The sequence below is a fragment of the Anoplopoma fimbria genome, chromosome 5, assembly GCF_027596085.1.
Source record: "Anoplopoma fimbria isolate UVic2021 breed Golden Eagle Sablefish chromosome 5, Afim_UVic_2022, whole genome shotgun sequence".
In the NCBI taxonomy this organism is placed as follows: Eukaryota; Metazoa; Chordata; class Actinopteri; order Perciformes; family Anoplopomatidae; genus Anoplopoma; species Anoplopoma fimbria.
In genome coordinates, this window is record NC_072453.1 from 18403690 (window position 1) to 18417030 (window position 13341).

A 13341-nucleotide genomic window follows, 5' to 3' on the forward strand; every position below is an offset into this window, starting at 1 on the left:
AGACCGTTTTTTTAATGGGACTGAAGTTAATGAGTGTTTTTTTGTATACATTTATTTTTACTTTGTGTGGTTTGACAGATTTTATTGATGATTTACATATTGATTAATGTATTTATTTTATGTATGTTATATCTGCATTTTAACTTTGCACTATTTGATGGCTTTGATTCCTATTTTTACATGAGTACTTTCCTTTTTAGACATATTCAAAGGGCATTGTTTGAGAGAGTCTAGGATCATACCTGAGCCTGAGATTTCATACGTGTACGTGGTTGCAGTAAGAACAAGTGCTGACCCGATAGAAGTCGAACTGCCAAAATTGTCAGTAGGAAGAATCGTGAATTAATTGATGCATGTTTGTTTGTCAGCAAATGTTACTCACAGCAACTCTGGCCTGGAAGTCAGCGGTAGGTACCACAGGTATGGGCCCACCCTGCTTGCCAAACTTCCTCTCTAAACTTTCCTGCACAGACACTAGAAGAAATAAAAGACAAGAGGGAGAAATTAAAGAGAGTTCAAAGACATATGAAGTTTCTACTTTATATAGTATTCATTTATTTGATGGGGACAAAGGATGTAAACATGTGGTAGATCGTTATCATTTACATCTGTATGCCTTAGGGAGGTAACAAAAACATTAGTGTATCCAGATACAAATACACAAGTCAAGACAAAAAACGTTGTGCCACATGAACATGTACTGTATAAGATAAGATAAGATAAGATAAGATAATCCTTTATCAGTCCTGCAGCGGGGAAATTTACAATAGTATCCTAACAAACACGTGATGACACACCCATCCTAACTTGATTTTCTTCATTTGTCTGATACAACCAAGGTAGAAATGAGTGTGCCGTCTTGTGATTGGCTGTATGTGAACAAGGCAGAGAGTATAAATGAAGATGAAGTTGCCCCAGAGGTTTATTCTCGTGCACAGACTTCAAATCAGCCGACACCCGTTAACGCTGAACATCACCGACGGCCGGAGTCGCCACAGATACAGTAAGAATGCATCCAAGTGTCCTTTCAATTCTTGTTGACTGAAGTTTTTTAAGTTATGTGAAATAAAAATAACAAAAATATTTTGTATTCAACAAGACATGAGCAGTCTTGTAATGTAAAACAGCCAGCCAGGAAAGGAGCTTTTACCGTTACCCAACAGTGTTAATAAAAACTCTTCTTCAGTAACAACCTGAAGCTGCACTAAAAGAAGATTTAAACTTAAAGTTTTTAGCTTGTGCCTTTCAGGAAGCAGCTGCAGAGCCGGAGTATCCACCGTCCCACTGAGCATCCAGAGCATCACAACGCAAAGAGAAATACAAGGTACAACATCGCAGCAAGTCTGCGTGCTGAATGTCTGGTGACATTTATCAGTAGCATGTTCTTTTACAAAAAATAATGGTTCTTTTTCTGTCTAATATAGATGGCTGCTCGTAGATTTGAATACCCTGAAGGATGTACTAGTGATGCACAAAAGAAGTTCCGAGAAAAAGAACTGCATGGCCACAAAGACACTTTCTTTTCTGATAAAACGGATGAAGAGATAAAAACCAAACTGGTTTTCTACAGCACAAATGTAAGAGAATGGCTGGATGCAATGAAAGGACAGTATCCTGAACTTCAGGAATCTCAACAAGATGGTCGAATCAAACTCAGTGATGGGGAAGGAACCATATATTTGTGTCCTTCTGTAAAAGTTCTGGTACATGGCAAAAGTCTAATGGAGAAGTTTAAGGGAGATTTTTCAAAGATGAGTGTAAATGTCCAAGAACGCATCTCATCAGCAGCAGGATTAGACCTAGACGAAGCCAGAGGGCCCTCCCCCAACTCAGCCCATCCCAACTGATCAGATAAAAAAAGAAGGATAAAAAAAAAAAAAAAAAAAAAAAAAAAAAGTAAAATCAACTAAACTTTTCTCTGATTTGTTATATGTTTCTCATTTACTGTAAATCTGTACAACTTCTCTTTCTGGTGTTTATATATTGGTTTAGAATTGTGTCCCAAGAGTTAAAATGTATTGACTACGTATCTCCTGATCGTGTCTCATGACCGTAGCACACTCTAGTCTGTCTGCATGTGATGGGGTGTAGAGAGCCGTCTTGTACTCACTCAGCAGGTGGTAGTTTGAGTCTCTCTCGTATTTGAAGGTCAGTCTTCCATAGCTGACATGGTTGAGATTCTTCAGCCACTCAAAGTAAGAAACGGTCACACCGCCAGCATTCAGGTACATGTCCTGCAGAACGAATCATCACAAAAATCATCTGACTGTTTGATTTTCACTCCTCTGTGTGTTGAAGTATATGGCTCGTCTGCCCGGCATCAGTGTGTGTGCCTGTATGCACTGTATGTGTGTGGGTGTGTGTGTTAACATAGAACCGGTTCAGCCAGCAAAGTGTGTGTGTGTGTGTGTGTGTGTGTGTGTGTGTGTGTGTGTGTGTGTGTGTGTGTGTGTGTGTGTGTGTGTGTGTGTGTGTGTGTGTGTGTGTGTTTGTGTCTAGAGCAGGTTTGTGTGTTTTTACTTTGAGGCCAATGGAAACTGATGACTGCATGACACACACACATAAAAGTATTAAAATACTTTCATGAAAATATAATAAAAACAATCATAGCACAGTTTTCTCAAAATAATGTTATAGATTTTATGTAATGTTAATGTCATAAATTGGTGTTTTTTTAAGTCATAGAAATGTCATAAAAAGGAAAATTATAATTTATTGAAAAGAGTCATAGTAAAGGATGCCGAATTTAAAAACAAAAAGACATACTATAGTATGTTGAAAAAAGTATATCGTATTTATTTTGAATAGTGCTAATACAACATGTTGAAAAATAGTACAGTATGTTGAAAGAATTCATGAAAAAATCATAGTAGAATACGGCAAAAAGGTCAAAGTATAATATGTAAAAAAAGGCTTAAACACTTGTGGTATAGCATGTTAAAGAAGTCATAGTATATTATGTCAACAAAAAAAGACAGTATAGTATATAGAAAAAAGTCCTAAAAAAGTCATAGTATAGCATGTCGAAAAAAGTTAAAAAAACGTCATAAAATAGTATGTAAAAAAAAGATCACAGTATAGTATGTCGAAATAAAAGTCATAGTATAGTATGTAGAATAAAGTCATAGTATAGTATGTCAAGAAAGAAGAAATAAAAGTCATAGTATAGTATGTTCAAAAATAGTCATAGTGAAAAATGTGGAAAAAAGTCACAAAAACGTCATAGTATAGTTTGTAGAAAAAGCTCATTAAAGTCATAGAATTGTATGTTGAAAAAAGTAATAAAAGTCATAGTATATCAAAAAAGTCATAATGTAGTATGTCAAAAAATAGTCATAGTATAGTATGTCGAACAAAGAGAGACTGATACTTCATTTATTCATCGGGGACATTAATAGCAACAGTACAACAACAAAACCACACTGAACAAAGAATACTTCAAAGATAGAAATATCAAATACATAGAAATAAAAAAGTCATAGTATAGTATGTCGAAAAATAGTCATAGTGAAAAATGTCGAAAAAAGTCACAAAAACGTCATAGTATAGTTTGTAGAAAAAGCTCATTAAAGTCATAGAATTGTATGTCAAAAAAGTAATAAAAGTCATAGTATATCAAAAAGTCATAGTATAGTATGTCGAAAAATAGTCATAGTATGTCTAAAAAATTCACAAAAAAGTAATTGTATAGTATGATGATAAAAGTCATGGTATAGTTTGTAGAAAAAAGTAATTAAAAAGTCATAGAATAGTATTTGAAAAAAAAAAAAAAAAAATGTTATAGTATATAAAAAAAATCATAGTATATAAAAAAAAATCATAGTATATAAAAAAAATCCTCCAGTGCGTATGTTGAAAAATAGTCACAAAAAAGTCATAGTATAGTATGTCGAAAAAGTCCTAAAAAGCTTACAATGTGCTGATTGCTAAATAGTCTACAAAAAAATGTATTGCACTTGAGTTAGTGTGAGAGTCAAAGTCCAGGAGGACAACAGCAGCTTCCTAGTCCTCTGATGTCGATACTGAACAGAGTGGGAATCTTCAGCTGAAGATGTTTCTCTTCTCAACTGAAAGTCGTGGAGAGGGTGGGAGATTTTGTACTGGATGCTAACCAACATGGACTACAAAACTTCTTCTTTTCAAAGGTTCCAGCTCATCTCCTCCTCCAGTCACAGGTTCAAACTAAACAGGGCAAGACTCTGACCTTCTGCAGGTGGATCCAACTCTGTTCTTGTATTGGGCCACTGTGTTCAGAAAAAAATGTTCAAAAATCATAACGGATTATGATTCTATCATATGTCAAATATGATAGAATCATATGTTGAAAAAGTCAGAAATAGTCATGGTATTCCAAAAAAACGTCAGTGAATAGTATGTAAAAAAACAAAAAAAGTCACAGTATAGTATGTCAAAAACTAGTCATAGTATAGTATGTCCAAAATAGTCATAGTATAGTATGTGGAATAAAGTCATAAAAAGTCGTAGTATAGTATTTGAAAAATGGTGATAAAAGTCATAGTATATCAGAAAAAAGTCATGATGTTTCTTAAGTATGTCAAAATGAAACAGTCACCACGTGAAAAAACACTATCCCAGATAGATTGCGAAAAAGTTTTTGAAAAAAGTAATGGTATAGCATGTTTGAAAAGTCATGCTATAGTTTGATTAAAAGTCCCAAAATAATATAATGAAAAAGTAAAAAAAAATCCCAATCATAGTATATTGTCAAGTCATGTCGTAACTATTTATAATTGGGGGAAATACACATTTCACAACAACAGTACACATAGTATGTCCCATCCATCCATCCATCCATCCATTTCCTTCCGCTTATCCGGGGCCGGGTCGCGGGGGCAGCAAGCTAAGGAGGGTCCTCCAGACGTCCTTCTCCCCAGCAACACTTTCCAGCTCCTCCTGGGGAACCCCGAGGCGTTCCCAGGCCAGACGACATATATAATCTCTCCAGCGTGTTCTGGGTCTACCCCGGGGCCTCTTACCAGTTGGACGTGCCTGGAAAACCTCTAAAGGGAGGCGTCCAGGAGGCATCCTGATCAGATGCCCGAGCCACCTCAGCTGGCCCCTTTCGACGCAAAGGAGCAGCGGCTCTACTCCGAGCTCCCTCCGGATGTCTGAGCTCCTCACCCTATCTCTAAGGCTGAGCCCAGCCACCCTACGAAGGAAGCTCATTTCGGCCGCTTGTATTCGCAATCTCATTCTTTCGGTCACTACCCAAAGCTCATGACCATAGGTGAGGGTTGGAACGTAGATGGACTGGTAAATCGAGAGCTTTGCCTTACGGCTCAGCTCCTTCTTCACCAAAACGGTCCGGTACAACGCCCGCATCACTGCTGACGCTGCACCGAACCGCCTGTCCATCTCCCGCTCCATTTTACCCTCACTCGTGAATAAGATCCCGAGATACTTGAACTCCCTTGCTTGGGGCAGTGACTCACTCCCAACCCAGAGGGTGCAATCCACCGTTTTCCGGAAGAGAACCATGGCCTCAGACTTGGAGGTACTGACTCTCATCCCGACCGCTTCACACTCGGCTGTGAACCGCCCCAGTGCGTGCTGAAGGTCACGTTCTGAAGAAGCCAACAGAACCACATCATCTGCAAAAAGCAGGGATGCGATTCTGAGGTCCCCAAACCGGAAACTCTCCTCCCCCGGCTGCGCCTTGAAATCCTGTCCATGAAAATCACAAACAGGATTGGTGACAATGGGCAGCCCTGGCGGAGGCCAACACGCACTGGGAACAAGCTTGACTTTGTGCCGAGTATCCGGACACAGCTCTCACTTTGGTCATACAAGGACCGAATGGCTCGTAGTAACGAACCAGGTACCCCATATTCCCGCAGTACCCCCCACAGGACTCCCCGAGGGACACGGTCGAAGGCCTTCTCCAAGTCCACAAAACACATGTAGACTGGATGAGCAAACTCCCATGCACCCTCCAACAGACCTGCAAGGGTAAAGAGTTGGTCCGCTGTTCCACGTCCAGGACGGAATCCGCATTGCTCCTCCTGAATCTGAGGTTCGACAATCGGACGGAGCCTCCTTTCCAGCACCCTGGAGTAAACTTTCCCGGGAGGCTGAGCAGTGTGATACCCCTATAATTGGAGCACACTCTCCGGTCCCCCTTTTGAAAATGGGAACCACCACCCCGGTCTGCCACTCCACAGGCACTGTACCCGACTTCCACGCGACAGTGAAGAGACGTGTCAACCAAGACAGCCCAACAATGTCCAGAGCCTTTAGCATCTCCGGTCGAATCTCATCCACTCCTGGCGCTTTGCCGCTGAAGAGCTTTTTAACTACCTCAACGACCTCCGCCAGGCATATGGACGAGACTTCCCCTGAGTCTTCAGACTCTGCCTCTTCCACAGAGGACGTGTTGGTCGGGTTCAGGAGTTCCTCAAAGTGTTCTTTCCACCGCTCGACAATATCCCCAGTCCGGGTCTGCAGTTCTCCCCCCTGCTGAGCACAGCCTGAGAAAAGCCCTGTTTCCCCTTTCTGAGTCGTCTCACGGTTTGCCAGAACTTCCTTGAGGCCATTCGAAAGTCCTTCTCCATGGCCTCGCCAAACTCCTCCCACACCCGGGTTTTGCCTCAGCAACCGCCGCAGCTGCAGCCCTTCTGGCCAACCGGTACCTGCCTGCTGATTCAGGAGACCCCTCGGCCAACCAAGCCCGAAAGGCCTCCTTCTTCAGCTTGACGGCCTCCTTCACCGCTGGTGTCCACCAGCGGGTTCTTGGATTGCCGCCACGACAGGCACCGATCGCCTTCCGACCACAACTCCTAGCAGCAGCTTCCACAATGGAGGATTTGAACATGGCCCACTCGGATTCCATGTCCCCAGCCTCCCCGGGATGCACGAGAAATTGTTCCGGAGGTGGGAGTTGAAGACCTTGCGGACAGGATCCTCAGCCAGACGTTCCCAGTTCACCCTCACTACACGTTTGGGTTTACCGGGTCTGTCCGGCAGCCTCCCCGCCACCTGATCCAACTCACCACCAGGTGGTGATCAGTTGACAGCTCTGCTCCTCTCTTCACCCGAGTGTCCAAGACATACGGCCGCAGGTCTGATGACACAACTACAAAGTATCATAGACCTTTGGCCTAGGGTGTTCTGGTACCAAGTACACTTATGAACCTCCCTATGCTCAAACATGGTGTTTGTTATGGACAGTCCATGACTAGCACAGAAGTCCAACAACAAAGCACCACTGGGTTCAGATCGGGCAGGCCGTTCCTCCCAATCACACCCCTCCAGGTTTCTCCGTCGTTACCCACGTGAGCGTTGAAGTCTCCCAGAAGAACTATGGAGTCCCCAGTCGGCGCCCTTTCCAGAACACCACCCAAGGACTCCAAGAAGGCCGCGTACCGAACTGCCGTTTGGTGCATAGGCACAAACGACAGTCAGAGACTTTCCTCCTGCGATTCCCAGTCGCAGAGAGGCGACCCTCTCGTTCTCTCCGGGAGAACTCCAGAACAGCGGCGCTCAGCCGGGGCTTGTGAGTATCCCCACACCCGCCCGGCGCCTCTCACCCTGGGCAACTCCGGAAAAGGAAAAAGTCCAGCCCCTCTCCAGGAGTTTGGTTCCAGAACCGGTGCTATGCGTGGAGGTGAGCCCAACTATATCTAGCTGGTAGCGTTCCACCTCCCGCACCAGCTCCGGTTCCTTCCCCGCCAGAGAGGTGACATTCCACGTCCCTAGAGCTAGTCTGTGATGCCGGGGGTCAGCACGCCCAGGTTTCCGCCCCAGCCTGCCGCCCAGCTCACATTGCACCCGACCCCAATGCCTATCCCTGCGGGTGGTGGGCCCACAGGGTGGCGGCACGATGTAGCTTTTTCGGGCTGGGCCCGGCCGGGCCCCATGTGCCAAGGCCCGGCCACCAGACGCCGCCGGCGAGCTCCCCTACCAGGTCTGGCTCCAGGAGGGTGCCCTGGTTTCCCTATTCCGGGCGAGGTGCCACAACCTTGCATCGTCCGATTCATTGGGGTTTGGTGAATCGCTCTTAGTCTGACCCCTCCCCGAGACCACTTGGCACACAAACCCCTCCACCACGATAAGGTGGCGATTCATTGGAGGAGTTTATGTGAAATAAAAATAACAAAAATATTTTGTATTCAACAAGAGATGAGCAGTCTTGTAATGTAAAACAGCCAGCCAGGAAAGGAGCTTTTACCGTTACCCAACAGTGTTAATAAAAACTCTTCTTCAGTAACAACCTGAAGCTGCACTAAAAGAAGATTTAAACTTAAAGTTTTTAGCTTGTGCCTTTCAGGAAGCAGCTGCAGAGCCGGAGTATCCACCGTCCCACTGAGCATCCAGAGCATCACAACGCAAAGAGAAATACAAGGTACAACATCGCAGCAAGTCTGCGTGCTGAATGTCTTGTGACATTTATCAGTAGCATGTTCTTTTACAAAAAATAATGGTTCTTTTTCTGTCTAATATAGATGGCTGCTCTTAGATTTGAATACCCTGAAAGATGTACTAGTGATGCAAAAAAGAAAAAGTCCCGAGAAAAAGAACTGCATGGCCACAAAGACACTCTCTATTATGATAAAACGGCTGGAGAGATAGAAACCAACCTGGTTTTCTACAGCACAAATGTAAGAGAATGGCTGGATGAAATGAAAGAACAGTATCGTGAACTTCAGGAAACTCAACAAGATGGTCTAATCAAACTCAAGCATTCCGAGGGAGGAACCATAAGTTTTTATTCTTCTGTAAAAGTTCTGGTACATGGCAAAACTCTAATGGAGAAGTTTAAGGAAGATTTTTCACAGATGAGAGGAAATGTCCTTGAACACAACTTATCAGCAGCAACAGCAGGATTAAACCTAGACGAAGCCAGAGGGCCCTCCCCAACTCAGCCCATCCCAACTGATCAGATAAAAAAAAATGTTATTAACAGCATTTACTTGTACTTTTACTTTCAATACTTAAGTACATTTAATATCAGAAAATTACTTTTGATACTTAAGTACAGTAAATATTAGATACTTTAAGACTTTTACTCAAGTAGTATTCTAATAGGTGACTTTCACTTTTACTGGAGTCATTTTCCAGTAAGGTATCTTTACTTTTACTCAAGTATGGCTTTTGGGTACTTTATACACCACTGCATACAAGGTAGAAATGAGTGTGCCGTCTTGTGATTGGCTGTATGTGAACAAGGCAGAGAGTATAAATGAAGATGAAGTTGCCCCAGAGGTTTATTCTCGTGCACAGACTTCAAATCAGCCGACACCCGTTAACGCTGAACATCACCGACGGCCGGAGTCGCCACAGATACAGTAAGAATGCATCCAAGTGTCCTTTCAATTCTTGTTGACTGAAGTTTTTTTAAGTTATGTGAAATAAAAATAACAAAAATATTTTGTATTCAACAAGAGATGAGCAGTCTTGTAATGTAAAACAGCCAGCCAGGAAAGGAGCTTTTACCGTTACCCAACAGTGTTAATAAAAACTCTTCTTCAGTAACAACCTGAAGCTGCACTAAAAGAAGATTTAAACTTAAAGTTTTTAGCTTGTGCCTTTCAGGAAGCAGCTGCAGAGCCGGAGTATCCACCGTCCCACTGAGCATCCAGAGCATCACAACGCAAAGAGAAATACAAGGTACAACATCGCAGCAAGTCTGCGTGCTGAATGTCTGGTGACATTTATCAGTAGCATGTTCTTTTACAAAAAATAATGGTTCTTTTTCTGTCTAATATAGATGGCTGCTCGTAGATTTGAATACCCTGAAGAATGTACTAATGATGCAAAAAAGAAAAAGTCCCAAAATAGAGTACTGCTTAACAACGAAGAAACTCTCTTTTATCATGAAACGGCTGATGAGAGAAAAACCAACCTGGTTTTCTACAGCACAAAAGTAGGAGAATGGTTGGATACAATGAAAGGACAGTATCCTAATCTTCATGAAACTCAACAAGAAAGGTCAATCAAACTCAAGTCTTCCCGGGAAGGAACCATATTGTCTTATCCTTCTGGAAAAGTTATGGTACATGGCGATAGTCTAATGCAGAGGTTTGAGAGAGATTTTTCAGGGATGAGAATAAGTGTCCAAGAACGCATCTTACCAGCAGAAGAGGCAAACACAGACGAAGCCAGAGGGCCCTCCCCAACTCAGCCCATCCCAACTGATCAGATAAAAGAAAGGATAATAAAAATTAAAAAAATACAAAAAAAGGAAAGTAAAATCAACTACACACTTTCCTCTGATCTGTTATATGTTTCTCATTTAATGCAGAACGAATCATCACAAAAATCATCTGACTGTTTGATTTTCACTCACGATTTCTCCTGTATTGTTTGTTTTAACATTTCATTTGGGAAGAAAAATGATTTTTCTGTAAAATTAAAAAGACACTGTAACATAAAATGCTTTTCTGAAAACGTGTAAAAATCAAGCAAAAGATCAGTATAAGTGTAATACATAATCAGCCAATCAAATCTGTTGCTTTCACAATAAATGCTTTTTATCTTGCTCGCTGTTTTCTAAATTATTTACTTGTTTCTTGTTTGGGTTTTGCCTACATGACTTGCATATAATATTTACAAAGCGCATATAACGTTTTGCTTTAACATTAAATATTTATGACCAAATAAGTAACAAGTTAGAAGTGAACCATATCAGCTGGTGGGTCTGTCATGACAAACACAGTTACTGGTGAAATGAGCTGAAAATAATAATAATTAAAATAATTCCATTTGATGGCAATAAAAATCCTCTTTGGTTTGAATATTTCCCTCAATGTGAACCTCAAATAGCTTCAATGAAGAGTTCAAACAAGCTGATACAGAATATATGTCCGACAATGTTTTTACAAATTTAAAGCTACTGAAGGGGAAATTAAAAGGGAAACCTGAGAAAAAACGTTTTCAGGGACTTATGAGCAGCTGATACTGATCACCTCTTGTTATCGTGTAGTTGCTTTTTAGTCTTTGTGAACCTGGTTTGCATGCCATCAGGAGAATCAGAGCAGTGTGGAAATGAGTATCTTAGTTATTCCAATTTCTGTGAAAAATAACATTGATTCAGTGAAGGAATCGGTAGCTAAGAGAAATGAAGGTTTGGGTTTTATCAAGTATTACCTTTATATGTATTTCTGTGTATAGCTTGAATTCTGGGATGTGTACTTGTGTTTTGGGTAGTTGTTTCTTATTTCACACTAAATAGTCTGAACCCTGGCTGTTCTGAGGATCTCAGCCAATGATGCCACCTTTGACTGCTCGTCTGCCCGGCATCAGTGTGTGTGCCTGTATGCACTGTATGTGTGTGGGTGTGTGTGTTAACATAGAACCGGTTCAGCCAGCAAAGTGTGTGTGTGTGTGTGTGTGTGTGTGTGTGTGTGTGTGTGTGTGTGTGTGTGTGTGTGTGTGTGTGTGTGTGTGTGTGTGTGTGTGTGTGTGTGTGTTGTGTGTGTCTAGAGCAGGTTTGTGTGTTTTTACTTTGAGGCCAATGGAAACTGATGACTGCATGACACACACACATAAAAGTATTAAAATACTTTCATGAAAATATAATAAAAACAATCATAGCACAGTTTTCTCAAAATAATGTTATAGATTTTATGTAATGTTAATGTCATAAATTGGTTTTTTTTAAGTCACAGAAATGTCATAAAAAGGAAAATTATAATTTATTGAAAAAAGTCATAGTAAAGGATGCCGAATTTAAAAACAAAAAGACATACTATAGTATGTTGAAAAAAGTACATCGTATTTATTTTGAATAGTGCTAATATAACATGTTGAAAAAAAAGCATAGTACAGTATGTTGAAAGAATTCATGAAAAAATCATAGTAGAATACGGCAAAAAGGTCAAAGTATAATATGTAAAAAAAGGCTTAAACACTTGTGGTATAGCATGTTAAAGAAGTCATAGTATATTATGTCAACAAAAAAAGACAGTATAGTATATAGAAAAAAGTCCTAAAAAAGTCATAGTATAGCATGTCGAAAAAAGTTAAAAAAACGTCATAAAATAGTATGTAAAAAAAAGATCACAGTATAGTATGTCGAAATAAAAGTCATAGTATAGTATAGTATAGTATGTAAATAAAGTCATAGTATAGTATGTCAAGAAAGAAGAAATAAAAGTCATAGTATAGTATGTTCAAAAATAGTCATAGTGAAAAATGTGGAAAAAAGTCACAAAAACGTCATAGTATAGTTTGTAGAAAAAGCTCATTAAAGTCATAGAATTGTATGTTGAAAAAAGTAATAAAAGTCATAGTATATCAAAAAAGTCATAATGTAGTATGTCAAAAAATAGTCATAGTATAGTATGTCGAACAAAGAGAGACTGATACTTCATTTATTCATCGGGGACATTAATAGCAACAGTACAACAACAAAACCACACTGAACAAAGAATACTTCAAAGATAGAAATATCAAATACATAGAAATAAAAAAGTCATAGTATAGTATGTCGAAAAATAGTCATAGTGAAAAATGTCGAAAAAAGTCACAAAAACGTCATAGTATAGTTTGTAGAAAAAGCTCATTAAAGTCATAGAATTGTATGTCGAAAAAAGTAATAAAAGTCATAGTATATCAAAAAAGTCATAGTATAGTATGTCGAAAAATAGTCATAGTATGTCTAAAAAATTCACAAAAAAGTAATTGTATAGTATGATGATAAAAGTCATGGTATAGTTTGTAGAAAAAAAGTAATTAAAAAGTCATAGAATAGTATTTGAAAAAAGCAAAAAAAAGTTATAGTATATAAAAAAAAATAGTATATCATAGTATATAAAAAAAATCATAGTATATAAAAATAGTCACAAAAAAGTCATAGTATAGTATGTCGAAAAAAGTCCTAAAAAAGCTTACAATGTGCTGATTGCTAAATAGTCTACAAAAAAATGTATTGCACTTGAGTTAGTGTGAGAGTCAAAGTCCAGGAGGACAACAGCAGCTTCCTAGTCCTCTGATGTCGATACTGCAACAGAGTGGGAATCTTCAGCTGAAGATGTTTCTCTTCTCAACTGAAAGTCGTGGAGAGGGTGGGAGATTTTGTACGGGATGCTAACCAACATGGACTACATCTTCTTCTTTTCAAAGGTTCCAGCTCATCTCCTCCTCCAGTCACAGGTTCACACGTTCTAACTTGCTTGTTGAAGACTCTGACCTTCTGCAGGAGTGGATCCAACTCTGGCCCTTCTTGTATTGGGCCGCTGTGTTCCGAGACAAAAAATGTTCAAAAATCATAACGGATTATGATTCTATCATATGTCAAATATGATAGAATCATATGTCCCAAAAAAGTCAGAAATAGTCATGGTATTCCATGTAAAACAACGTCAGTGAATAGTATGTAGA

At 40.1% G+C, this 13341-nt stretch overlaps 1 protein-coding gene and 1 long non-coding RNA gene across 2 annotated transcripts; one reads left to right on the top strand and one right to left on the bottom strand.

Moving 5' to 3' along the window:
* Nucleotides 1–270: 270 nt before the first annotated feature.
* LOC129090960 (glutamate dehydrogenase, mitochondrial-like) lies at nt 271–2496 on the bottom strand. Its single transcript, XM_054598359.1, has 2 exons — nt 2111–2496; nt 271–474 (listed from the first exon to the last, which is right to left on the bottom strand). The coding sequence occupies exons 1-2, from the start codon at nt 2229–2231 to the stop codon at nt 365–367; spliced, it is 231 nt and encodes a 76-aa protein (XP_054454334.1). The 5' UTR covers nt 2232–2496; the 3' UTR covers nt 271–364.
* Nucleotides 2497–8154: 5658 nt separating this feature from the next.
* Nucleotides 8155–10382, top strand: LOC129090962 (uncharacterized). Its single transcript, XR_008531211.1, has 5 exons — nt 8155–8362; nt 8463–8618; nt 9142–9305; nt 9553–9627; nt 9728–10382. It is a non-coding gene; the product is annotated as an uncharacterized LOC129090962 (long non-coding RNA).
* Nucleotides 10383–13341: the final 2959 nt, after the last annotated feature.

What these genes read in the sequence shown, in the direction of transcription:
- LOC129090960 (XM_054598359.1), bottom strand. Translation starts at nt 2,231, where the DNA reads ATGTACCTGAATGCTGGCGGTGTGACCGTTTCTTACTTTGAGTGGCTG. An exon ending in CTCAAACTACCACCTGCTGA is followed by an intron (nt 475 to 2,110) that starts GTGAGTACAAGA and finishes TATTTCTTCTAG; the next exon opens with TGTCTGTGCAGGAAAGTTTA.